The sequence below is a fragment of the Emys orbicularis genome, chromosome 1 (assembly GCF_028017835.1).
Source record: "Emys orbicularis isolate rEmyOrb1 chromosome 1, rEmyOrb1.hap1, whole genome shotgun sequence".
NCBI lineage: Eukaryota > Metazoa > Chordata > Testudines > Emydidae > Emys > Emys orbicularis.
The window spans coordinates 227,931,268-227,959,035 of record NC_088683.1 but is presented as its reverse complement, the minus strand read 5'-3'; the positions used below and the strand labels follow the sequence as shown (position 1 = coordinate 227,959,035).

General features: G+C 41.9%; 1 protein-coding gene across 1 annotated transcript in view; it reads right to left on the bottom strand.

The window, feature by feature from the left end:
• ADGRG2 (adhesion G protein-coupled receptor G2) overlaps positions 1 to 27,768 on the bottom strand; it is a 97,584-nt gene that overhangs the window by 20,930 nt on the left and 48,886 nt on the right. Inside the window, exons 6-25 of the mRNA XM_065406888.1 lie at positions 27,407 to 27,451; positions 27,282 to 27,308; positions 26,981 to 27,019; positions 26,442 to 26,483; positions 25,181 to 25,225; positions 25,044 to 25,076; positions 24,736 to 24,774; positions 23,050 to 23,091; positions 20,924 to 20,995; positions 20,327 to 20,347; positions 17,891 to 17,947; positions 15,960 to 16,030; positions 13,823 to 13,896; positions 12,384 to 12,423; positions 12,201 to 12,235; positions 10,252 to 10,349; positions 9,539 to 9,605; positions 8,428 to 8,951; positions 2,606 to 2,792; positions 2,106 to 2,262 (exon numbers count right to left, since the gene is read on the bottom strand). Coding sequence (XP_065262960.1) covers positions 2,106 to 2,262; positions 2,606 to 2,792; positions 8,428 to 8,951; positions 9,539 to 9,605; positions 10,252 to 10,349; positions 12,201 to 12,235; positions 12,384 to 12,423; positions 13,823 to 13,896; positions 15,960 to 16,030; positions 17,891 to 17,947; positions 20,327 to 20,347; positions 20,924 to 20,995; positions 23,050 to 23,091; positions 24,736 to 24,774; positions 25,044 to 25,076; positions 25,181 to 25,225; positions 26,442 to 26,483; positions 26,981 to 27,019; positions 27,282 to 27,308; positions 27,407 to 27,451 — 1,715 coding nt within the window. The remainder of the gene's footprint in view (positions 1 to 2,105; positions 2,263 to 2,605; positions 2,793 to 8,427; positions 8,952 to 9,538; positions 9,606 to 10,251; positions 10,350 to 12,200; positions 12,236 to 12,383; positions 12,424 to 13,822; positions 13,897 to 15,959; positions 16,031 to 17,890; positions 17,948 to 20,326; positions 20,348 to 20,923; positions 20,996 to 23,049; positions 23,092 to 24,735; positions 24,775 to 25,043; positions 25,077 to 25,180; positions 25,226 to 26,441; positions 26,484 to 26,980; positions 27,020 to 27,281; positions 27,309 to 27,406; positions 27,452 to 27,768) is intronic.

Sequence of the window (27,768 nt, the reverse complement as noted above, 5' to 3'; positions counted from 1 at the left end):
AATTACTCCTGAGGGAATAAAAAATTTATTCACACAATATTCTAAAAGTCTGCATATTTTATTGTCCATAAAGAGATATGGAAGCTCCAGCATGGCAGTGGGGAGCACAGGTCACTGGCTGCATAGAGGTGGGAGATCACCCTGCAATGCTCCCTCACTCCTCTGGACACGGACTGGGCAGTGAGGCTGCACCCAACCCTGACACAGTGCAAGGGCCAGGCCTGCCCCAGAAACATCCTGGGGCCCTGCCCCTCCATGCCATATGCACCAAGATAGCAAGCGAGAGGGACAAAGTCTCACACGCCCAGCCTTGGCCCCTGACCTAGGTGTGGGGCAGGCAGGCTCAGCCTGGCACAATCTAAGTGTGGAGGGGCTTAATGTGGGGTGAGAGGGTTCTGTGTGGGGCAATCTGGGTGCAGATGGCTTGGTGGGCAGTCCGGGTGCGGAGTGGATCTGGATGCACAGGGGCTCATTAAGGGGTTCCAGATGCAGGGGGAATGGGACTCTGCAGGGGGGATCCAAGTGAAAGTTGTTCAGGCTCAGCAGGGTGTAGGGGGGATGGAGTTTGGTGGGGGAGTCCAGGTGCTGGGGAAGTGGGGCTTGGTGGGGTGGGGGTCTGGGTGCAGCTGGTTGGGGCTCGGTGGGTTGGGGATCTGGGTGTGGAGGGCTTGTCAGGGTGGTCCAGGTGCAGAGGGATGGGTCCCATCAGGCTGGGAATTCAAGTATGGGGGACTCAGCAGGGGTAGTCTGGGTGCAGAAGGGCTCTGGATGCACAGGGGTTGGGCGGACGGGGGAGTAACTCCCTGTACAGTGTCCCCTCCCTCCGTGGCTAAGGAGCATTGGGCCAGGAAGCAGGAGGGGGTACAGAGCTTCCTGCAGCCGGGGGTGGGTCTGACGCAGCCCTGGCCACTCCTTGCAGGGAAAGAGGAAGTCCCGTCCTCCCCAGCCCAGCCTGGACTAGCAGCTGAGCCCAGCGCAGGGTAGAAACTACTCACTGGGGCATCCCAGTTCTGCCCCCCTTTCTGGTGATTTACCTCTCCACCAGCTGCTCCAGGCACCCAAAATGATGCACCTGCGCTGCTGGGGAGGAGCTCATGACCGCTCTTGCAGCTTCCCTTTGCTTCCCCATCATTTTCTGTGGAGAAGCAAAAAAATCTGGGGGGACACATGAATTCTGGGCAGGCACAGTGGTGTAGAATTCCTCCAGGAGTAGCAAATGTCAAGTTTCCACTACTACCTCCTTCCTAGTCTCACCAAACACTTATACTTCACACATTCTTAGGAAAACAAAACAGAACTTAGATCTTGCGGTTATTTCACATTATTTATAATCTAGAAGGATATAAGTACCACTTATTGCTCAAATCAGACTATGTTACCAACTTGCCTGGGAAGACCAACAGTGCTCTAATATTTGTTGAGAACTTTTGATCTCTTACAGAAAAAGCCTTAATGGTTTGTAGTGTGCCCTTTAGAATTATCCCAAAATCAGGAGGTGGAAAGGCTTTCAAGTGAGAAAGCGGTGTTAAACCTTTCCAAGCACTTTTTTCTTGGCAAGGCCAACTGACTGTGAGTGGCAAATATATATGAAATTCATCAACTAAGCAACTTAATAGCTCTTTTCCAGGCAGCCAATGTAATTCTAATACCACTCCTGACAGGTGAGGCCATCTGGTAAAACTCCTTGAAATTCTTCAATGCTCTGGGGGTGGATGATTAAACTATTCATGATTTTAGGCTGCTGGAGTAGGGGGATGTTTTGCCAAATCCTTCTGGTGTTCTGCCTGTTCCCTTACTAACAGCTTGTTAGTGAAATATCAGCTTCTGCTAGGACAGTAGCTTACACCCTTCTTATCGATACAGAATTTTTCTCCTATAAGTCTTAGTGGAAAAATTTTAAAAAAAATCTTTTGAAGACTTCAAAAGCAAACTAGTTAATAAAGATCCTCTGATTACAGCAGACACGCCTAACAAATATCCTATGGCAGATCTGGATTTCAGATTCTCTTGATTAAATCTCTCTATTTTTCAATATAACAAATGCCCTTTATCCACAAAGAGTCTGCATTTAAATGTTTAAGGATTAAAATCATAGGTGACTTTACCTGAAGATCTGATGAATCTTGGACAGCGAATGACATTTTGCTGAAGTTGCTGCTGTGGACTTTGGTGACTGCTAGAGCCAAGGCCGGGGAGGTAAAATTAATGGATTCTGTTGAAAAGTTCAGTTTTAAGCCAATGGCATCCACTATTTTTATTATTCTGTTAAGACAAAATATGCTTAGTATTACAATGCGCCTATCGCTTCATTTTCAAGCGGTTGTGAAACAGCAAGCCAAGCATATTCTGAAACCAATCACAGCTTTTCTCTGATCTCTCTTATGCCAATGTAAATAAGAAGGAACTCCACTGAAGGCCATGGAGTTACATCAGTGTAAAACCAGTGGAATCAGAATCATGCCTCTGATATAAAATTTCAGTGTGGGCGAGGAAAAAAAAGTGCAGGCTGATAGTTTGCCCATCATTCGAGGAGCTACCTATAATGTATCACTTTACCAAGATGACAAACACAACATTCAGTTCATCTGTTTACAAAAATGCATACCTTTTAGACATTTGCGATTGTAATGGAGCATTTAGGAGATCGCTAATTGTGTTGACCATCTCTCTTGCAACTTTTGGCTCTATTTTCTGGGCTGACAGAGCACTTTCCATTTTGGATATTATGCTCTCAACTTCAGAGGGATTAATCGTGGTTTGTGTGATATTTGACAGATTATCCAAAATGTTTCCTATGGCAGAAGAAAAATAGTGTACATTAATTGAAAACCATCAGAATATTGTGTATGTCAAAGGGAATAAACCTGAGGAGAAAAATGAGCCATTATGTGATGGCTACCATCTAGGCCAGTGGTCACCAACCTCTCGATTGCGATCGACTGGTCAATCCTGGAGACTCTCCTAGTTGATCATGATCTCTGGCCGTGGCGGCGTAGCGGGGCTGCCTGCCGCTAAGCCAGGCTCCTTGCCTGCTCTGGCCCCATGTCACTCCCGGAAGCGGCCAGCATGCCCCAGCAGCCCTGCAGGGCGGAGGGGGCAGGGGTCTCTTCGCGCTGCTCCTGCCCAGAAGCACCGCCCCCGCAGTTCCCATTGGCCAGGAATGGGGAGCGGTGGCTAATGGGAGCTGTGGGGGCAATGCCTGCAGAAAGGGGCAGTGTGCAGAGCCATGTGTCCCCTCCAGGGGCCGCAAGGGCGCATTGGTCCCTTCTGGGAGCGGCATGGCCATGTGGTGCACTACTGGCTGGCAGGGTGGGACGGTGGCCTGGCTCATGATGGGGAGGAGGTGTCAATGTACCTGAGTGGGGCTGGGGCAGACAGGGAGCCTGCCTTACCCCTCTGCACCGCCGATTGGGAGCAACCCAAGGTAAGTGCCCCCCGGTGGGAGCCCGTGCCCCAACCCCCAGCCCTGAGTCCCCTCCCAGAGCCAGCATCCCATACCCCCTCCTGCACCCCAACCCCCTGCCCCAGGCTCAGCCTGGAGCCCCCTCCCACACCGTGAATCCCTTGGCCCCAGCCCAGAGCCTGCACCCCCTCCTGAACCCCAATCCCCTGCCCCAGCCCAGTGAAAGTGAGTGAGGGTGGGGGAGAGTGAGTGACAGAGAAAAATGGGGGTGGAGTGAGTGGGGTGGGGTTTCGCGGAAGGGACAGGGCCTTAGGAAAGGGGCGGGGTAGATTCTGGGTTGCCCTTAAATTCAGAAAGTGATCTTGGGTGTAAAAAGGTTAGAGACCACTGATCTAGGCTGATATACCAGGGATTGAACCCATAGACCTCCAGAATTAACTGCATGAGTTATTAAGGATTGAATTAAAGAGAGTAGGCTCCAGAGCTAAGGCTATAACAGATTAGTATTCTCTGCAGACTGGCACAGAGGCAGACTTATAACACACACTTACTGGTGGGTTACTGTGAAGGGGTGGACTACGTCTGGAGACCCTGCTGGAGGCTGCATAGCCCTGCCTCGCCCAGCCCCAGAAAAGAGCAGAAGAGAAGTCCTCTAAGCAGCCTACAATGGCTGCAGGGGAAGCAGCCAATCAGAGGAGCTGCTGGAGTGGCCAGTCAGAGCCCAGGAGGGCCATATAAAAAGCGGCAGCAGAAACAGAACAGTCAGTTGCTGCCTGGAGTGGGAAGAGAGCTGACCATTTTCCTAGCTGGCTGGAAGAGCAGCAGGACCATGGACAGCTCAGTGTGGCAGGGAATGGGGGAAATAGCAAGACGCTCCTGGCTGGCTGTGGGGACTAAGCAAATACTGAGACCAGGGAGGGCTCCAGGAAGACAATGTCTTTGGGGAGGAAGCCCAGGGGGTATGCCCTATACCAGGGCCCGGACAATTTAAAGACTGTATACCCTGAAAGGGGTTTGTTCTATTCCACAGTGTGTGACTAGGCCAGAAGGCTGAGTCATTGAAGACCTGCCGAAGATACAGAGACGAGGCAGATGAGGTAATATTGTTTATTGGACCAACTTCTCTTGGACAAAGAGACAAGCTTCCGAGCTTACACAGAGTTCTTCAGGTCAGAAGAGCAGCTCTGTGTAAGCTCAAAAGCTTGTATCTTTTTCCAACAGAAGTTGGTCCAATTAAAGATATTACCTCACCCAGCTTGTTTTCACACAGCAAGCCTAGCCCAGAAGGTGGACGTTCATCACTAATTAAATCACTGTGGAATTATACTATTCACATATATAAAGAAGATTAAAATTCAGCACCGGTGTAAATGGACCCTGTTTTGTTTAAACTAGTCTCTAATTTTCAGCCTGCTAATTCTAATTTTATATCCTTAAATTGAGAGCTATTGTTAGAAAACATGCATTAACTGGTAAAATATTTATAGTTATGGTATAATCTTGGCTGCCCTACATGTAAGGAGGACTGGCTGGAGAGAAAGAAGGCAGGAGGCACTCTGCCTAGTCTGAAGGGCTGACAAACTTCAAACTCACTGGAGCAGTGAGACTAGTCAAGGGGAGGATGCATCTCAGGACTTGCTATTTTGAAAAGATCTGTAACTCTCTTGTGCTTGTTAAGAGTAAAGTGACTGTGATTAAGAAATTCCTTGTCTAAGTCTGTGTGTTCCCTGCTTTCCTGCCATGTTGTCCCTGAAGGGGTTAAACTAAGAAGTCACAGTTCCCACAGTTTAAGAGGAATTCTGAAGGAGTGTGTATAAGCAACTTGGGAACTAGGTCTGAGGCAGTGGTTTCATGGTCTGGAGCACCTGGACTGTGGAGTCCCACATCCCAAGAAGGGCTCAGATAATCAGATGCAGCCTATGTATGTGCCTTAGAGTCCCAGAGCAAGAAACAGTGAGTAGTCCCTGCCCAGACCTATTTGGGTTAGAAGCATTTGAGATCCAGCATTTAGGTCCACTCACAACAGACTGGCATCTGTACAGTGTAGTACTGGGCCAGGCTGTGACAGATGCATCCCTATTTTAAAATGCCAAATTCCAAAAATATTGATTCCATAAAAAGTGTAACGCTGACATTTATCTATTTTTACTCTTCTATTTTTATTGTACCAATGTAGAGAGGATCTTTCCATTGAATTCAATGGTCTTTACATCAGGCACAGCTGAGCAGAGGTATAAGGATCCAGAAGATAGCACCTTGGTCTGCAGAGCTTTGGGTGACCTCTGCTACAACACCACCCATCCAGCAATCATAGCAGAACCATGATCAATGTACTATAAACCCCAGGAGACTAAGCACCAAAAGAAGTGCCTTCCACAGAAGACTTGATTGGCTATACCTCTCCATGACCTCTGATTGGTCCAGACTCACCATTTAAGCATAGAGGAAATTCCAGAAAGATGTCTGTGCAACCCTTCAGTACCTGGGGTGCTGCTATAACAGACCCCACTCTCAATTCCCTGCTTCTGACCCTGCCTCTGTTCTTCAGCTCTGCCCCTTTGCTTGACCCTGATCCCTGACTCGAGCTACAGTCTCCGACTACACCTCTGATTCCTGACTGTGGTTCTGACCTTCAGCTTGACTCCTGGTTTCTGACTCCGGCTCTGACCTATGACTCCTGCATCCCGACTCATGGATCCCAACTCCTGCTCCTCCATCAGGCCCTACTCCTGTGCTGACCACTAGACTAGTCTCCTGGTCCTACCCACTAGGCCAGACCGCCCATGTCCTGGTCATGACAAGAGGTGCATTGATCTTCACCAATTGTTTTTAAAAGTGGGCATCAGGGAGAGTACCAGCAGAATGGAAAGACTACATCATAGTGTCCCTGTGCAAGGGTAAAGGATCTTGCACTGAGTGTGGCAACTACAGGCTGATCTTACTGCTATCGGTCCCTGGAAAGATCTTTGCTCGCATTCTGCTTGGTAGGATGCAGCCACTTTTTAATAGACTTCCACAGCAATCAGGTTTCACTATGGGACTGTCCTTTACCCTCCAGCTGAGATGCACCAAGAATTTAACCACCCACTTCACACGGCATATATTGACATCAATATATGGCTTTTGATCTGGTTGACAGGTCAGCACTTTCATCACAGGTCAGCTTTTGATCTGGTTGACAGGTTCACACTAAAAGGAGCTGGAGTTCCAAGTGCATGATCTTCACGCTGGTACCAGTGTGAAAGTGTGCATTGGTTCATGGCTTTCTGCACAACGTCAGCTGTGCAGCAGAGCTGTGTTCTCTCCCTGGCAGCCTTCTGCTGAGCTATTGACTGAATACTAGGATTTCCCACTCCAAACATCGGAATCAAGGTTGGTCAAGCCACGTTCATTGACCAAGATTATGCCTATGATGCTGCCCTATTTGTGGGAAAGCCAGAGAATTTCCACCCTGCCTTCAAAGTTTCCGAGATGCTGCCCACACTATGGAGTTGAATGTCTCATGGCAGAAGACCAACGTCCAGAACCTTGGAGCTGGGCCACCAGAATCCTCAATAAAGATGGGGTCAAGCACCATGGACAGCGCCGATGAGTTCATCTACCTAGGCCACAAGCTGAGTTCAAACTGTCACAGCAAACCAGATGTCCTCTGACAAATAGGTCTCACCACCTCCTACATGAAGTCCATGCCTTGCCTATGGATGCAAAAACATCTCTGCGCTGAGACAAAGTTCAGGATCTATCAAACTTGTGTACTGCCATACTGCTATATCGGTCAGAAACTTGGACTTTCTTACAGGCAGACTTGGAGAGCTAGAGGCATTCCATATGCACTGTCATCACCAAATCCTGAGCACAACGTGGTTTGACTTGTGCAAAATGCCATAATCTTGCAGAGATCTGCCCTTCCTCCAGTCATTCACTGTATTCAAAATCAGCATTGCATATTCCTCTGCCATGTCGCCAGGATGGACAAAAATATCCCAGCACACCGTGCTCTCAAACTCTCCATCGACATACAAAGGGGTGTATGCCTGGATTCTACCTGATGTTGCCTGAGGGGCCACCCCAGAGATTCATGGATTCACAGGACTGAGTCAGATCTGGGAACTTCTCTCTACAATGTCTGGTATGATGCCATCAGCCATGGTCACTCTGGCTGGCGCAGTGGTCTTCAGTAGACCAGGCACATTTGATGATATGTCTGGCCTTTAATGACATTTTAATTAACTATTTTCTGGAAGTTTTATCTTTTGACTTCAGTGGGAGTAGGATAAGATCCAGAGTAGGGATTTCAGAGACAACATACTCACACAAATGTAAATATCTAAAATCTCAGAGGATATTCCCACCCAGTTTCAACTTTTTAAGGAGGATCTAGTATTGATGGATAATTTTGCTTTGTTTCCACAAAGCTTTTTTTTTTTTTTTATGACCGCAACTGAGAATTCTTTGCCATGACTCCGAATCTCTTTCTTTTAAGGGAAAAAAAGAAGAGAAATATATGAAAGCAGTTGGTAATTTATCTGAAGAATACATTTAGTTGCAGGATTGAAAATATATTCTCTTTTTCCCCCCTCCCATCCCTTTTCTGTTTTTTTTTTGCTATGTTTTTTCACTGAAGCATAAAAGCCTCTAAAATCATGAAGACTTATTTTAAATTCAAACTTATTTCAAGACTTTTCTGCCCAGTTCTGTCACTCTTATTTGTTTATTGCATTTTGCCTATCCAATGTGTGGTGCTAGAAACCGGTCACATAGAGCCTTAACTCCTATTGTTATCAATGGGTCTACTTGTAGAGTAAGGCACTAGTCAACATGAGTAAGGGTGGCAGAACCTCTCCCAAAGAGAGTTCTGTACTCTATTAGGTTTGCTTAAGACTCTTAACAGCACAAGGCTCTTTCAGAACTATGTTACTTAAATCAGTTTTGAAACTTTATTAAACAGGTAAGATCTCAGTTCTGTGAGGGGAAAAAAACTCCCTCAGACAAAAGATGCCAATCTATCAGCTTGTCATATTTACCTGTTGTACCGTTGGCCCCGGTAGCTTGGCTATCAGTGGTCGAATGAATACCAGGAGGAGAGAGGATGGTAGGTTCAGTGGAAGGAGCAGAAGACACATTTATAGGTTTGGTTGAAGGAATGGCAGAAGGAACTACAGTAGCAGGTTTGGTTGGAGATGTAGGAAGAGAAATTGTGGTAGATTTGGTGAGAGATGTAGTGAAATGTTTGGTGAAAGGCATAGGAATTCTAACGGTACTTGTAGGAGAAGATGTAGCAGGGGGAATTGTAGTGGTGTGTGTAGGAGAAGGAGTAGCAGGGGGAATTGTAGTAGGTGTGGTGGAATGCGTAGCAATAAGTTTGGTCAAAAGATGATTTGTAGTGTTAGGTCTGGTTGAAAGAGGAGGAGAAAAAACAGTGGTATGTTTGGGGGGATGAATATCATGAGGAGGTCTGTCAATAGAAGTTTTACTGGAAGAAGCAGTAGGAGAAGCTGAAGGGCCAAGTTTGGTAGGGGCATCGCATACAACTGTGACTTGTCCATAACTATAGAAAAATAAAAGAATGGTATGAAAGTTGTGGCAAGCTTAGCATTGTTTATATGTTAAAGAACACAATTTAATAAGGCTTCAGTAAAGGAAACCTTTTAAATAACATCATTACAATATCAAAGGGGTAGCCGTGTTAGTCTGAATCTGTAAAAAGCAACAGAGGGTCCTGTGGCACTTCTGTTAGTCTTAAAGGTGCCACAGGATCCTCTGTTGATCATTACAATAGTGCATCATATCAGATGACTGTGGTACTCTGGCAACAAATATTGTTAATTTGTCACAGTTTGAGGATGCAAATTCTGAATTCTATTTTGTTAAATGTTCACCAGTAATTTAGGTATTGTAATAGCAACACTATGTTGGGTGCCTACTTTGTGGATGATATCTGGACTTTGGACCTTATAGCATGTGGGAAAACCCATGTGAGAGAGCTAAAAGGAGAGGAAAATTCCAATGGCTTTTACTTATGGAGATTCCCTTCCCAATTGTTATGTTGTGGCTGGGGTGTTTGCTAGTGCATCCCAAACTAAAAATCAGAATATTCCTTAAATAGGAAAGGAAGCCTTTGTTATTTATACTTACCATGGCAATAGTTGTAACTCTTCAGCAGTTGAGGGCCAAGATTGCAGAGCTGAACAGAAGCACAGGTCTATGGTGACAAAGACACAAAAAAGCACTATCCTGATTTGTCCAGTAGCATTCATAGCCATTATATACAATTGTTGAAAATCATATTTTGACCATTTAAATTCCATAAAGCATTTTGAGATAGTTTGTCAAGCTTTTTTTCACATTCATAATCATGTAATAAATCAATATAAATATTAGTACACCATTGCATCATTGCAGAGTGGCACAAGCTGTCGCAGACAGTGGAGATGGCTCTTTTGGCATGTTGCAAACAAATGGAGTGTAGAATGCACAACTTCATGACTTGTGATTTTAAAAAAGATAGCATGACCCACTACCATAAAAATACCTGTACTTTATCAAGTAGTGTGGCAGCCTGTCCTTCGTTAATTTGTTGTACAAACTTAATCAGCAGTTTTTCTAACACAAAATCTCCCCAATAAATACAAACACTAAATACGTTTCCATGTCTGAATATCCAAAATAGGAAACATGGCAGAGAGACACTTCACATATACTGTACCTGCAACTAACTTTAATGAATGCTTTTATTTTAAAAATACATTTGCTTCTTTTTTGTTAAAACATTTACAGGCCATCTTTAAATTTATTATCCTTAGACTGAAGAGGGACACTGTAATAAAAATATATTAAAGACAACTTACCAATTTGGCGTATATCTGCTCTGTCTTTTAAACGTGCTATTAAACTGCTTATATTAACAGTCTTGGCCAGCTTTACTATAAACTTACAGACTGATATACTGCAATGAGAAGAAAATTAATTGTAAACAAGAAACAGATTTAACTTTATATGCTGTAGACAGAAATACTGCCAATATCTGAATTCAAGTACCATTTTCCCAACCTATTTTCAAATCTGAGGACTATTATTATGCTAACAACCTATCCTTTTCAATTTAAAAATAGAGAGAACAAAAGTATCACTTTGTGCTGGTTTACTCTCTCCTTGTTCCACAGACACCAACTAAATCTTAAGGCCAGATTCTCCACTGCACTCAGTTAAGCCAGACAAGTAGGTGAATGAAGACACAACACAGTGACTGAGTTTAAGTGACAGGCTGAAACTTCTGTTTAGCCAAAGTAATCCTGATGAGACCAGTACCCCAAATCTTACCACTCAAAATAAGGGGCCAGTGCAAGAGGTCGTGGCTTTACATCATACAGGGTTGGCGCAATCCATTAGGCGACCTAGGCGGTTGCCTAGGTCACTACAATTTGGGGGGCGGCGACCGCAGCGGTATTTCGGTGGCGGGACCTTCCGCCGCCTCTGTGGGGGGCGGCATTTCGGGGCGGGACCTTCCGCCGCCTAGAGCGGCAGAAAAGCTGGTGGCGCTCCTGACATCATAACCCCAAACAAGAAATCAGTCAGTCTCTGCCTGATCTCACTGTCATTTGTGGGATCCAACCAGTTGCCCCCCTCATACAAATGAAGGTAGAGACTAGGAATTCTTTGATCTGCACTAGATTTAAGAGACTTCCCTTCTAATCCCCAGGAAAATCAGATTACCCCAGGAGCATGCCAGTCAGCAACTACCCTACCTCATACTGAGCAACAGTGGAAACAATTCAAAAGTCCTTCCTCCCAATCCAAGCCTCCCAGAAGATGTGAAAAAGTCAAAATACTCTCAGGACATCAGCCAGTTCTGCCTGGAGGGAAAAATCCTTCCAGATCCCACAGAGGGGCATTCTGGCTAGGCCCACAGTACATAAAACAAAATTATGCCACCTTCAAGATACGGTTGCCAACCCTCCAGGATTGTTCTGGAGTCTCCAGAAATTAAAGATTAATCTTTAATTAAAGATTGTCATCTGATGAAACCTCCAGGAATAAGTCCAACCAAAGTTGGCAACCCTACTTCAAGACCAATAACTCGCAGAGAGGGAGGCTAGAAAGTCATTAAGTGCCAGCAAAGATGGTGCCCATGTCTAGGGAAGAAGCATTATAATCCAGGGCTGGGGATATGTGTGGCTGACCAAAAAATGATCAGCTATCCCCCTACTAACTGGCAAATTGGGCGTGGGGGGTGGGACAAATGTCCTGTTCTATCTTCAGTGCCATCCCTTCGGTCTTCCTCCCTGCTGGTCTGGTCAAATCCTCTTCTCCACTGAGAAAGGGTGGGCATTTTATGTTGCATGAACAAAGCTGCGGGCAGGCGGGGGGGGGGGGGGAGGGGAAGGAACAAAGCTGTCAAGGAGCTAGTTACAGTTCCTTGATCCTCTGCCCTATTACCCACCACGTTGCAGATTAGCCTATCCTGGCAGCTATCCTAACCTGCACTAACTGGCAATCGTCCCTAAAGATGTACTCTAGCCAATCTTCCTCCCTTCTCTGACACTTTGGGGTAAATCCAAAGTGACTTCAATGGGATTATGGATAATGATAATGGATTTGATCCAGGGTCTCTGTCCCTGAGTCTGTATACATGGGTCCTCAATCCTGTTTCCATGTATTTCAATTGAGGCAAGATCAGCCCCACATTTGATTTCCTTGTTAGTTTGGCTCAGTTCTACTACATATCCATTTTTTGTACACTATACAGTACAGGGACCTTAGGGGTAAAATTATTATTTAAAACTTTAACATGGCAGACCTTTGGTTTTCTGCAGCACACTCCATAACAGAAGACTGTAAGGAAAAGTAAAATAAAAGTAAAATATTCTTTCAATAGAAAACATGTTTGATCATCAGATACTGAGAATGTCAGAAATAAATAGGAAGTGCACTTTTCCAAATAGCTATAATAACAAATAAGCACACAAATAAAAGTGCTTACCTCACTTAGTTCCTGAAATGTTTTGTTGAATTCTGAAATTCTTTAAAAGCAAAGGTTAACTATAAATGGTGGATTCTACTTATGTTTATAAAGAAGATATTCACAGAAGTTAAAATGGTAGGAACTAAAAGAATGTTAAGATATATAATATTTCTTCAAATGTTCTTTGAAATTTACTTGGCAATGATTTCCTAACATGCTAACTCAAAATCATATTTTAAAACTGTATAATTACTTTAAAAGTGCAAATGTCTAATATTATAGTAAACAGTATTTGTTAACAAAATAATTGGTTGGCATTTTGGATGAAGCCCTGTAATTCCTGTTTCGTACTTGACAATGTCAGAGGAATTTAAGTTTAATCCTCTGTCATCACACCCATATAAATGTATTTTATTATCAATTCACTTATTTTAAAGTAATTTAATATTGAGCAACAGACAATTTCTGACTTGTGTTCTGCTAACAAGCAAGTATGTGGAACACAGTGAGAACTTGTAATTGAAGCAGGGCTTGGGAACAGAAGAGACATACAGGCTCCTTCTGCAAACAAGATCTGTCCCTCAACTATAGAATAAGCACCAACTTGCAAGGGAATTTTTCTGAATTCCAATCTATAGCTTACCACTTCAACCTTGCTCAAACCTATGCCACTCCAACTTTGAATTTGATGCAGTGAAACAGGAAGAGCCAGCAGAGAGAGTCAAAGAGGGGGGAATTTGACCAGAGTAATGGGCTAGGAAAATGATCTTATCAGCTTTGTTTTGCCTAACCAAGAGTTTTGGATGTTTGCAAAGAAAGCAAAGTACATATCTTTGGAATATTATGAAAGAAAACATGGCACCAGAATCTAAAACAGAATAAGGTGAATGTGACAAATGAATGTAGGCAATCATAAGCACAACATTTCATTTTCTAAGCAGAATGAGACCAAAACTGCGTCAACCATGTTTTTCTGATGAACACCCACATTTGAATTCACAGCTGACAACAAATAAGTGATCGGATATTTCCCCTTTAATCAGCCTGCCAGTACACATGGTGAATTTCACACAACTTCAACACACTTTGTTATTTTCTTACTAAGGCCCTGATCCTGCAAAGATAGACCCCTGCATCTGTGTGGAACCTCACTGAAGTTGCAGGATAAAAGTCTAAATAAGGATAGCAAATAATACTATTAGTAAAATATGAAAACACCAATAAATAAAACTAAAACTAAGAATAGTCTAAGCAATGTAAATTTTACCCATGCTGTGAGAAAATACTGAAATTCCTTATGCATTCCTTAAAATATTATTCATTCTAGAATAAATACAGGAATAATGAGAAGTGAAGAACCTGCTGATGATATAACAGTTCTCACTTAATCTTAAATACAAACAGGATTCCACAGAATTGGAAGAGTCAATTTATGATGATAGTTATAAGTTACTTACTTTGATTCTTGTAGAGTAGGTGTTATAAATGGAATTAATTTTGTGACTTTATTGCTACTGGTTACATCATCAATCTGTTAGAAACACAGATTGAAATAATAATTAAAAATTATAATTCTTATATCATTTTTTAAAAATGCACATCTTACTCAACCCAACAGTCTGAAATTGCAAAAGTTAAAAGCACTCATCATGAGCACACTGTAAAACATGTTTTAACAGAAATCTTAACAACTGTGACCCAGGAACCACTGGATGCCACTGGCAGAGAGCACAGGGGATATATAGGATTTTTCAGGGATCCTCTGGGCCAGATATATGCATGATAGTTCACCGAAGGGTGGCATGTGAGGTGTCTACTGAAAACCAGTAACCCACTGGTATTCATAATCATTGTAAAATCTGTGTATGGAAAATATTTAAGGAATTATATAACTATACTGAAAACAATATTCTTAAGGTCTTGGAGTTAAGGAAGGTGACCAGGTAGGGGCAGCAGGTGAACCCGCCCTTTGGGGAGGCTAGCCCGCCGGCCCCATCCCTTCCGCCTGAGGCCCCACCTCCCTGATTCCCTCCTCTCCCTGCATCTGGAGCCCCAAGCATTCCACAACCCAAGCTGTGCCGACCAGCCCACCCCAGCTGCTCTGGCCTGCCCCAGCTGGCCCAACCCCTGCCAGCAGGCCCGATACCTGAGCTGCCCCAGGCCACCCAGGCTGGCCCAACCCCCACTGGCCGTCCCCAGCCATACTGGCGGGCCTAATCCCCGGGCTGCCCAAGCCATCCCAGCCAACCTGACCCTGGCCAGCCCCACCCAACCCCTGGGCCAGCTCAAGCCATGCCAGCTATGCCAGTCCGAGCTGCCCCAGCTGGCCCGACCCCTGCCAGCTGGCCTGATACCTGAGCTGCCCTGGGCTACCCTGGCTGGTCCAACTCCCGCTGGTCACCCTGGGTCACACTGGTGGGCTCGACCCTGGTTGCCCCAGCCCCTAGCTGCTGGCCGAGCCTGAGCTCCAGGCCGCGGCTGGAGCTGAGCCTCTGCTGGCTTTGGGGGGAGCATGGGCAGTGCCACAGCCTGGGCCAGGGAAGGCTTAGCCTTCCCTGGCCGATGATACCCACTGCCCCTCTCACCAGGAAGTGACATACCCGAGAAATTCTCCTTTCAGGCAGGAGGTAACAGACACCTATGGCTCTGTCTGGCCATTTGTTTATTGTATGCCTCCCAATGTAGGTCTGTTTGCATACTGAGTCACAGGCAAAAGAAGAGACTGTGAAATCTACAAGAGGAAATCTACAGGAATAAATAAACAACAGGGGGTCCTGTTTATGAATAAAGATGAATGATAGGACTGATATATCTCAAAAAACCACACTGAATCTTTCACCGAGAAGGCAAGCTGACAGCATGCTTGTCTCGTGTAAGGAGGGTCATCCAAGCCTGGCTCTAAACCAATGAAGGACTTTGGGTGAGCAATACTTGGTTAGTCTAGAATGTGTTTTATTTTATTTTATATGTAACTATTTGTTTCCAACATGTCTACTTGCTATTACTTGAATCACTATGCTTTGTTAAATAAACTTATACTTGATTTCCCTACAAACTTATCTAACCGCTCTGTACTAAGCGTAGTGGTGATCTGAAGTGGAACTGGTAAGCTGGGGTGTACTGTTTCTTTGGAAGCAGTGGACCAGGGCTGCACACTTCAGGGAGACACTCGAGGGCTGCAGTGTGTACCATTTGCTAACCTGTAAATTAACAGCGGGGTCTGTGAAGCCTCGTGGGGAGCGCTTGTGCTGTCCATGGTCAGTGGAGAAAGGGAGCTGATACACAACAGGCACAGACAAGACTTCCTCACACTAACGGCAGGTCATGGCAAGGTGCATCACAGCCCTGGGTACCCCCGTGAAGCATCACACAAACAACTGATATTTCTATGTTTACTGCACATAGTGGACATTTTGCTGAAATGGACATCGGGCATCTAGTACACTGATATGGTACCAAAGGAACCATTAGCGATTGTGAAGCAAATTGTGATATAAGAGTTAACAATTTACAAAACATTTTAAAAATCATATTAGGATAAGAATAATTTAAATGGATAGAATGGATAATGGATAAAAAATTCTTAGGACTTACTATTTCAACACTTACTGAAGTATTATTGCTTTTTTCACTGTACTGAAATTTTACATAGCCCATGTAGAAAACTAAATACAAAAAGACAAACAAAGTTAATAATAATGTTCATGGTTAATTGCTTGATTTAGAACCATTTTGAGAACTATACATTTCACTTGTTTTGTATTATGCGAGAAGATAAATAAGAGTATTCAATCTACCTTCTCTGTACCATTCATTATTCTGTATTCTTTTGCCATGCTTATTCATTTCCTCTCTAAACTAAATATTCCCATTATCTTTAGTTTCTCTAGGTCTCTAATAATTTTTGCTGCCCATCTCTGAACACCTTCTATTTCTCCTATATCATTTTCAAGATAGAAAAACTAGACTGCACACACAGTGACCCAGACCTTGATCTGCATAAGGACAGCTTTATACTGCTTCCCCAATTTTAATCTGCTCTATATGTTTCAGGCTGGTATAGGGGGAATCTTCCGGTGGCATACTGATGATGTAGTGACTCCTATAGAATTCCCCACTTGTGACCAGTCAGGGGGTGTCGCTGAAGGGAATAGGGAAGTCTGGGACTGCTCCAGTGTCAATGTAAATTAGAGCAGGTTTTAGGCTCCCCATATACAGCTTTCTATGTCATCTTTAGGGCAGCTCTGTACCAGGGGAACGGCTATGTTTTCTGTTTCCGTCTAATCCATGATGGTACTTTCCCTCTCACTGCATGACTACATCATTTCCTTAACAAAACCTTTTGATTTTTGAAAGTCCAAATATGTGCCAACAAATACTCCTTTATCCATTCTTTTGTTGACACACTCAAAGTAGATTAGAGAAGTACCATGCTTGTTTGTCCACTTTCATCTAAGTGTTCTATAAGTATTTTTCTAATCAATCTTTCAGCCTCTGTTCCTGGTACTGAAGTAAAGCCTATTGGTCTGCAATTCCAAGATGACCCTTAGATCCTTTTTAAAAAATGAGTACATTTGTTAACTTTGCTTGGAGTAGCTAATTTTAATGAGAGATTTTATACTTCTAATAGACGCTCAGATATTTCATTCAGAGCTCTTGGATGTACACCAACTGGTCCTTGTCCTTTAATTGATCAGGTTTTCCTAGCATCTTTCCTTTTTCACTTCACAACCTTTGAAAAAAGTCACAGCAGACTGTATGTTCTTTGCAGAGAAGCTAAATGATTTCTTTGAATCAGAAATGATACACACGTCATTTAGTTTCTCTGCAAAGTCCTCACCCTCTTTAATTTCTATTTTTACTTCCCAATAGTCCAGTGGACCCACCAAGAGGTTTTCTGTTGCCAATATACCTAACAAATCTCTTATTTGTTTTTATGTCTTGGCTTTTCAAAATCCCTCTTAGCTCTCTTAATTATGAGTCTGTCAATTTTAGTTTCCTTAGTTTTAATTTTCATATCGTATTGTCTTGTGTAATACATCTAACTTAGAACCTATTACAGTGCTCCCTCAATACTTACATATGCTTTCTATTGTTTCCTTTTTATCCTTATTTTTAAATATAACACTATTTTACTGTCTGTTTAAAATAACATTAATGATATTATTATAATACAATTTTAAATGAATTCTTTACATTTCCTAAGCTTGATAATGATAGGTACTAGTAGTGTATAAAATTTATATTTACATGTGGATGAGAGAAATTATAAATTTAATATTTTCCTTCAGTATGAAACTTGTGAAATACAAACTCAGAAAATATTTTCTTAAATATTATTTTTAATATTGCACATGATTTTGAAAGATAAAGTTACATTTTTCCCCCTTGGTTGGCAACCAGGATATAAGAATTTCAAACCTAGGATATTTTAGAGATTTTATAAAAGTTCTGCATGTATGCCTCGCTACTCAGAAGAGATAAATATTTGGAGATGATACATTTAAGAAAAAAAACCCACTAACCTGAATTATTACAGATGGCTGATAAATTATGTAAGTTGTTACCAGATAGTTTTGTTTCTGCAAAAAAATATTAATCCAGTTGAATTCAAATGTAATCTTGTTCAACATATGTATTTAAATATTATGTTTTTAAATGATGAATGTTTATATAAACTTAAATGTCTTCAGGTTTGCAAAATATTTTACATTCTATCTATGCTTTATTGGTGTTTGTAAGGCACCTGTCACCAGGCTATCTAAGCCCCAGTATTCAGATGTAATGCATATCTACCTAAATTGTTCTGTAACTCTTCCCCCAGCATAACTACATAGTATATCTACACACATATACATAAACATACTCTCTCTATATATAATAAAAACATATTTTAGTGTTCACCATTTAAAAAAAGAAAACAAAGCAGCAATTATATTTTCCACAAACTAGTATCTGAGACAATGTGCCACTATTTCCCTATACCTACAATGGGAAGTTAATTTAGTATCATATTAGATAGACAGACAGATATTATCCAAAGTCAGGTAGAGCAGCTACTTCTCTAAACAATGAAATAAGACGTTCATTTCTATAATCCATATTACAACTTTCCAGGTGCAAAGAGTGAAGAAAAGGGCCATTTATCTGGACAGTTTTGTTGTTAAATATTAAATTAAACAAACATGCATGGTTAAGCTAATAAGGTTAATATACTATGCACTACCATGTAATATAAATCAGCATATTATGAACAGGCTCTTAACATACTACCATGCTCAACCACTATAAAAACTATCATGTGTTTTTGATGGTCTTCCTCTGGCTATTTATTTCACGAACATATGAGATTCAAAAACTATTCTATTTGGTCCGTCCCGTTATTTTATCCTATTGTGATATGAATTTTTTTTCTTTCACATGGTAAAATACGATGAGATAACTGGCTCTGTGGATGAGGGGAAAGCAGTAGACGTGTTATTCCTTGACTTTAGCAAAGCTTTTGATACGGTCTCCCACAGTATTCTTGCCAGCAAGTTAAAGAAGTATGGGCTGGATGAATGGACTATAAGGTGGATAGAAAGCTGGCTAGATCGTCGGGCTCAATGGATAGTGATCAATGGCTCCATGTCTAGTTGGCAGCCGGTATCAAGCAGAGTGTCCCAAGAGTCGGTCCTGGGGCCGGTTTTGTTCAATATCTTCATTAATGATCTGGAGGATGGTGTGGATTACACGCTCAGCAAGTTTGCAGATGACACTAAACTGGGAGGAGTGGTAGATATGTTGGAGGATAGGGATAGGATACAGAGGGATCTAGACAAATTAGAGTATTGGGCCAAAAGAAATCTGATGAGGTTCAACAAGGACGAGTGCAGAGTCCTGCACTTAGGATGGAAGAATCCCATGCACTGCTACAGACTAGGGACCGAGTGGCTAGGCAGCAGTTCTGCAGAAAAGGATCTAGGGGTTACAGTGGACGAGAAGCTGGATATGAGTCAACAGTGTGCCCTTGTTGCCAAGAAGGCTAACGGCATTTTGGGCTGTATAAGTAGGAGCATTGTCTGCAGATGGAGGGACGTGATCATTCCCCTCTATTCGGCATTGGTGATGACTCATCTGCAGTACTGTGTCCAGTTTTGGGCCCCACACTACAAGAAGGATGTGGAAAAATTGGAAAGAGTCCAGCGGATGGCAACAAAAATGATTAGGGGGCTGGAGCACATGACTTATGAGGAGAGTCTGAGGGAACTGGGATTATTTAGTCTGCAGAAGAGAAGAATGAGGGGGGATTTGATAGCTGCTTTCAACTACCTGAAAGGGGGTTCCAAAGAAGATGGAGCTCGGCTGTTCTCAGTGGTAGCAGATGACAGAACAAGGAGTAATGGTCTCAAGTTGCAGTGAGGGACGTTTAGGTTGGATATTAGGAAAAACTTTTTCACTAGGAGGGTGGTGAAGCACTGGAATGGGTTACCTAGGCTAGGTCTACACTACAGCGGGGGTCCGACCTAAGATACGCAACTTCAGCTACGTGAATACCATAGCTGAAGTTGCGTATTTTAGGTCGGCTTACCTGGCTGTGAGGACGGGGGAAAGTCGACCGCTGCCGCGCTGCCGCCGACTCCGCTGCCGCCTCTTGCCGTGGTGGATTTCCGGAGTTGATGGCAGAGTGATCAGGGATCGATTTTATCGCGTCTTCACTAGACGCGGTAAGTCGATTCCCGATAGACCGATTGCTACCCGCCGGATCGGCGGGTAGTGAAGACAAAGCCTTAGGGAGGTGGTGGAATCGCCTTCCTTAGAGGTTTTTAAGGGCAGGCTTGACGAAGCCCTGGCTGGGATGATTTAGTTGGGGATTGGTCCTGCTTTGAGCAGGGGGTTGGACTAGATGACCTCCTGAGGTCCCTTCCAACCCTGATATTCTATGATTCTATATTTGTATATACGGTAAGTCATATACTTACCATTTTTACAACGACTTATACCTACAAAAAAAAGGAATGATCAGAAATAAAGGTTGCAGTACACATGCAGCTCTGCTGCATAAATCCAATACAGTAGCATTGAAACATACTTCTATTTTATTTGTCCATCAAACAATAATCAGCTCAGCCAATAGCACTGCAAACTTCCACACCCCACTTAGCCAACCCTCCTCAATCCTGTTGTGTAGGCACCCGTCTTGGAGTGAGACTGTAGTTCAGTCTTCATTGCCAATCAATTCCTGATTTCTCTGCTGAGGTTATCGTCTCATGCCAAATGTGAAGCATGATTTATGTTTTTTGTGCTACACAATAAAAAGGGCTAATATATCTAATGCACTTTTTTTTTTTACTTTAGTAGATGGACAGCCATCAGAAGGCAGTGACTTTAGATTGCTGGATGATCCAATTTTGAACCCTATTAGACAAAAGTAAAAGGTTCTATGCCAGTCCTGCGGGGCACTTTTTAAACATTGTTTGAAGCTCTAATTATTTTATAAACTCACTTCATTATATAGTATTACAAAAATACTAATACATTCAGCTCACTGTTTAAATTAAAATAAGTTTGCCCCTTACCATTCGTAATGGCAGTAGTTGGTAGAGTAACACTGTCAGTTGCATTGAAGGTTATATTTGCAGATAATTTCCCTAAAAGAAATAAAGGTAACTGAATTTATTAAAATAGTTAACACTATATTAAAAGCAATATATTAGAAAGACTCAGTATAGATCATTAAGATAGTAGCACAAAGCTGACAAGAATGGACTTGTCTCTTTCTCTGTGTTGATACAGTGCCTTAGTGTTCTCAACCAGGGGTACGCATACCCCTGTGGGTACGCAGAGGTCTTCCAGGGTGTACATCAACTCATCTAGATATTTGTCTAGTTTTACAACAGACTACATAAAAAGCACTAGCGAAGTCAGTACAAACTTAATTTCATATAGACAAAATGAGAAAGTAAGCAGTTTTTCAGTAATAGTGTGCTTGTGACACTTCTGTATTTTTATGTCTTATTTTGTAAGCAAGTAGCTTTTAAGTGAGGTGAAACTTGGGGATACACAAGACAAATCAGACTCCTGAAGGGGTACAGTAGTCTGAAAAGGTTGAGACTAGGTTGAGAAAAGGTTGTGCCTTAGCACAATGAGGCCCTGATCTTGTTTAGAGTCTGTATGTGCTACCACAATGGAAATATTAAATAGTAAGGATACAATAAATGCCATAGAGCAAGTTTAGGGACTATCTACATGCTTTTATGCCTCAACCCTGCAAAAACTGCTGGCCATCATCATTGTGATTTTCTTTTATTCTATGTTCACACTGTGATTCAAATTGTGTCTGACTGAATAGTTTAAAGCCAATGCCTAGCCCACTCAGGCTAACCCAATCTGTTGGATTCATACATAGGTTAGAAGATATTAATTTCCAAACTTGTTTTGAACTCAGTTTTACCTTGTACATTTGATTTGGCCAGTTAACACTATGTTTGAAGAGTCAGTTTCTTGAAAAAAAACGAACTGTTTTTAAATCGAGGATGTCATCCTCAACCAATTTAAAAACATTTAGTTTTTTTTTTCAAGAAACATGGTTCCTGGCCCCGCATATCCTACAGCCTTGCCCCTCCACACTCTGATGCCCCAACCACCAGAAATACTGTTTGTGTGCTGCCACTGCAGGTCTGAGCTGCACACCATATTAGAGATGCATAACCCATCATATTGATACTACCCCTTTCACACATAGGTACAGCAGAACCACACGGGTTCTGCGGCCACACAGCACTCTCTTGTTCTGAAAGATTGTTCCATACTTCCTGTTCTACTCTGTGAGATAAATGGATTTGTGCTTTACTGAATCATGGCCTCAGTTCATGCTCCCACTACCTTATCCTAAAGTAGGGATCGGCAACGTTTGGCACGCGGCCCACCAGGGTAAGCACCCTGGCAGGCCGGGCCAGTTTGTTTACCTGCCGCGTCTGCAGGTTCGGCCGATCACAGCTCCCATTGGCCGCGGTTCGCCGCTCCAGGCCAATGGGGGCTGTGGGAAGGGCGGCCAGCACATCCCTCGGCCCGCGCCACTTCCCGCAGCCCCCATTGGCCTGGAGCGGCGAACCTAGGCCAGTGGGAGCTGCAATCGGCCGAACCTGCGGACTCGGCAGGTAAACAAACCGGCCCTGCCCGCCAGGGAGCTTACCCTGGTGGGCCGCGTGTCAAACATTGCCGATCCCTGTCCTAAAGGCTTCACTGGATAACAGCAGCCAATCAAAACAAACTGTGTGATCTTGACAGATATCATAAACTGAGTCAAGCTGGGCCTTGTCAACAGCTGGATTGGAGGCTTTCAGGTATTTAGGAGCCTGTGGATTATCTGTGCAGCAGATAGTAGCTGCTAAAACTATAGTACATTAATGGGAACATTTTAATCAAACAGAAGTTAGGAAATTCAAAGATAGGGTTCACATAGCAATGTTAAATTTATCCCTTTCATTTACTGCATGCTTTGTGATGGGCCCTGTAGGATTAAAATCTTAACTTTAATGTATATACAATGAAATCATATGAACACAAAACAAGACTGATTGCTCATATGAAATACCATAATAAAAAAGTCATATTCAAAATACTTGATCATAGACTCCCAAAGCTCATAAATCATCCTTTTCTGACACTCAAAATAGAGTTTAACAAGGATAAAAAGCCTTACCTGCTGTTGTGGAAAAGCTAAATTCAGGGATATTAGAAGTTTCTATAGAAAAAATAAATAAATACAAGAATTTCTAATAAAAAGCCCATGAAATACTGGTTATATAATTGAGCTGCCAAGTCACTTTCTGATTTCTAGTTCAGACTCTCCTCTTGTTTGCACTTGCATGAATCAGTAATAATTTATTTTAAAATATGAGTGAGTTGCTTCAGAATAAAACTTTTGCAAGTGAAAGGAGAATTAGGCCTCTGTCTCTAAATTCAGAGATCAGGAGAGTGAGTTAATTATGTCCCTCCTGTTTAGCATACAATTGACCCAATTTAAACCATGAAACATATTCCCATATTCCACCATGATGGACACCATATAAATGTGTGCAATGAAGGAGGTGGATATTTAAAATTGTTTCAAAAATATTTTGAGTAGTTTTAGCAATTATGACACAGGGCCAGAAAGGGTTAAGTAACTTGCAGGCTAAATGGCCCAAATTCAATCTTTAAAGACATATTAGAGAAGTATATAAATGGTAATTAGGGCTATTCCTTATAAATAACTAACATAGCTATGTTAAATAGACTAGAGCTTTGAAACGCAAACCTGTATTGTTAGAGAATTAGAGGTTGTACTAATTGTATGTGTTTACTTATATCTTGTTAGATGTTAACCATGTAAACAGATGGTTCCTGTCTGTTTCTATATCTATTGATGCACAGATAAAAAGGGAATATTAACATTTAGATGGAACCTGGGTGTAATAATTTCATTGTCTATACTTCTCTTTGAAGCTTGTAGTAAACTGTCTATGAACTGCTTAATGGATAATTACCTTATGCTGATGAATGCGACTAGTTACCTGTGTATACATAGGAAATAGGTAATTCTACTTCAAAGCAAATATTCTTTACCCAAGGAATGCATGCTGTCCAGAAAATATATAAAGGGCTTTTGGGACCTGATCCCTTCACTTCAGATTTGCTTAAGCTTCGTCAGGGGAAGTTTGAGTCGCAAGACTGTGGTCTCCAGTGCATTCTGGATCACCCTGATATTGGAAATGGACATTGGACTATAACCTTATAAACTGATTCTGGAAAGGAATCTTTGTAACTCTGAAGCTCACCATCTCTACTCTGAAACTGACCTAAGGACTCTATGCATTTCTGTATGTATAATGATCTTTTAACCAATACTCTCTCTCTCTTTTCTTTGAATAAATCTTAGTTTAGTTCATAAGAATTGGCTGTAAGCATGTATTTGGGTAAAATCTGAGATATTCATTAACTTGATGGGTAATGTGTCTGATCCTTTGGGATTGGTAGAACTTTTTCATATGATGAACAAGATTTTCAGTAATCCTCATCATATGTGACTTGGCGGTCTGGGTGGAAACCCAAGGCTGGTTTACTTTAAGGGAACTGTGATTTTGGCTTCTGGGTAACCAGTAAGATACTGTAGAAGCTGTTTTGTTGCTCGCTTGGTAAATCTAAGTATCAGAATAACCACCAGTTTTGGGGATTGTCTGCCCCATTCTTTGCAGTTTGCCCTAATTGAGCAATCTCACCATGGCCCCCCTGTGACCCTGGTCACAACAATCTTACTGAATTCACTGTTCAATACAGAACCAGCATTCCTACATATTTTCTAAAATACAAAAAATGGAGAAAAATAGTATGTAAAGATAAGCATTACCTGTCTGGTTTGGCTCCGGCCATACACTTAAAGTTCTATCTAAAAAGGAAAGGAGTTTATTTTGATTAACAGTATCATATGAATTTCATATTTTTAAAACTCTATCAATGCAAACTTAATGAAAGGGGGTGGCTAACCAGCCAATATGATAAACATTTTTAAGGTTGTGAAAATAATGATCATGGGCCAAATTTAACACTAGTTTAAACAAGTACAAACCTACTGAATATAAGAGAGTTTTGTCTCTTACACCAGATCTGAATTTGGCTCTCATTCTAAACTTCGTACTTGTGTAAAATAATTCTCACCTTCAGCACTTGTTCTTTCTAGTGAAGTTGTATCTGAGTAATAGAACAAAAATAGAAAAAAGTAAAAATGTACACAATAAAAAGGTAAGACATAAGCTAAATACATCAAAATATGAGAAACGTTAAGAAAATCTTGCCTGAAGCATTAATGGGGTAGGTGATAAAAGTAACGATAGAGGATTCTGCAGCAAAATAAATAAATAAATAAATAAAAATAGAGAAGCATAACATTAGTGCTTACATTTTTGTTTGTACGAAAATGGGGCCAAATTTTAAGCTCACTACACCCACAACTGGGGACAGAATTTCAAAAAGTTAAGACTCCAGTTTAGGCATCTGAAGGAAGTGGCCAGATTTTCAAAAATACTTAGAACCCACTGAGAACAAGAGGTACTGAATACTTTTGAAAATCTGAATAAGTGCTTGAATGGGGACTGCTGGTAACAGAGCTTTTTTGGAAAATTTTGCCCTTGGATATTTGCCCCATGTATAGCAGATTAGTCTGGTGCAGCCTGCCCAGTAGCTATGAACTTCCCCACCATTCTTCTACTGAAGCTGTGACAACCCTGCCAGTCTAGTCCTGTGACTCTCTTGCAAAGATTACCAATTGTTCTGAATTGTGGTAAATTATGTGTAACATGGTCATATAATTGTCCATTGTGCCTACATACAGCCATTTTTGCTAAAAATTGACAAAAGGATGCATATAATTGCTTCAGCTATATACATGAAACAGAAAAAATGTATCCATAGAAGCAGGAACAGAGAAAACCAATGTTGAGGTGAAAATTTTAATCAAACACAAGTTGGGAAATTCAGACAAAACTGTAACATTAAATCCATTTCTTTCCATTACTGAATGTTTTATGACAGGACCCTGTAGGTTTACAATCTCAGTTCTCATGTATATACACCAGGGGTCGGCAACGTTTGGCACGCGGCTCACCAGGGTAAGCACCCTGGCGGGCCGGGACAGTTTTATTTACCTGCTGACGTGGCAGGTTCGGCCGATCGCGGCCCCCACTGGCCGCGGTTCGCCGTCCCGGGCCAATGGGGGCGGCGAGAAGCCGCGGCCAGCACATCGCTCGCCCGCGCCGCTTCCCGCCTCCCCCATTGGCCCGGGACGGCGAACCGCGGCCAGTGGGGGCCGCAATCGGCCGAACCTGCCGCATCAGCAGGTAAATAAAACTGGCCCGGCCCGCCAGGGTGCTTACCCTGGCGAGCCGCGTGCCGAACGTTGCCGACCCCTGATATACACAATGAAATCATATGAACTCAACCCACAGTAAGACTGATTGCTAATGCGAAATACAATAGTAAAAAAATAATATTCAAAATATTAGAACATAGACTCCCACAGCTCATAAACCAAGCTTATATATATATATAAAGCCTTACCTACTGTTGTGGAGAAGTTAAATTCAGGGATATTAGTAGTTTCTGTAGAAAAAATAAATTATTTAAATATAAGAATTTCTGATAACAAGCCTATATAATACTGGTCACTTAAATGAGCTGCCAGGTCTCTTTCCCATTTTTATTTCAGACTCTCCTCCTGTTTGCACTAGCATTAATCCATAATAACTTCTTATAAAAGATGATTGAGTTACTTCAGAATCAAACTTTTGCAAGTAAAAGGAGAATTAGCTCATCTGTCTCTAAGTTCAGAGATCAGGAGAGTGGGTAAATTATGCCCCTCTTGTCTGGAACATTACTGACTCAATTTAAACTATGAAATGTGTGCCCATATACCACAGTAGTGGACACAATACAAATGTGAATAATGAATGTGTTGGATATTTAATAATAATTCAAAAATATTTTAAGTAGTTTTAGCAAGCTCACTGAATTCGCTTTTCAAACAGAACCAATATCCCTAAATATTTTCTAACATACAAATGAAAATAAAAAAAACCTCCATAAAAAGAAGCATGTACCTGTATGGTTTGGCTTTGGCAACACACTTAAAGTCCTGGCTGAAAGGGAAAGGAGTATATTTTGGATAACTGTAAAATATCAATTTAACCGTTTTTTTTAAAAACTCAGCCAGTGCAACATTAACTGTGCCATGGCTAAACAGCCAGTATAATGAACCTTTTTTTCAAAGTTGGCCAAATTTAGCCCTGGTTTAAACAAGCACAAACCTATTGAACACAGTGGAGTTTTGTCTGCTTACACCGCATCTGAATTTGGCCTTAATTCTACAGTTTTTACTTGTGTAATACATATAATTCTCACCTGCAGTGCTTGTATCTGAACTTGTAGCTGAAAAATACCAGAATATAAAAAATTATAAAAATGACAAAATAAAAAGTAAAACTTAAGCTAAATAGATCTAGATATGAGAAATATTAATTTCTTGCCTGAAGCATTAATGGGGTAGGTGATAAAAGTAACAATAGAGGATTCTGCTGGGGAAAAAAAGAAAAGAAAATAGACAAACATAAAGTTAGTGCTTTATTCATTTATTTTTTTCTAAGAATGTCAGGGCCAGAGTTTCAAACTCTCAAGACCAGTAAATGGGGGCAGAATTTCAAAAAGCTAAACCTACAATTTAAGCACCTAAAAAAATGTAGCCAGGTTTTTAAAAATACTGAGTATAGATTGAGAACAATGGGTGTTGAATCTTGAAAATCTGAATGAGTTACTGAATGGCAGATGCTGGTAATTGAGTTCTTTTGAAAATTTTGCCCTTGATGTTTTTAATACTCATGAAAGACAGAGA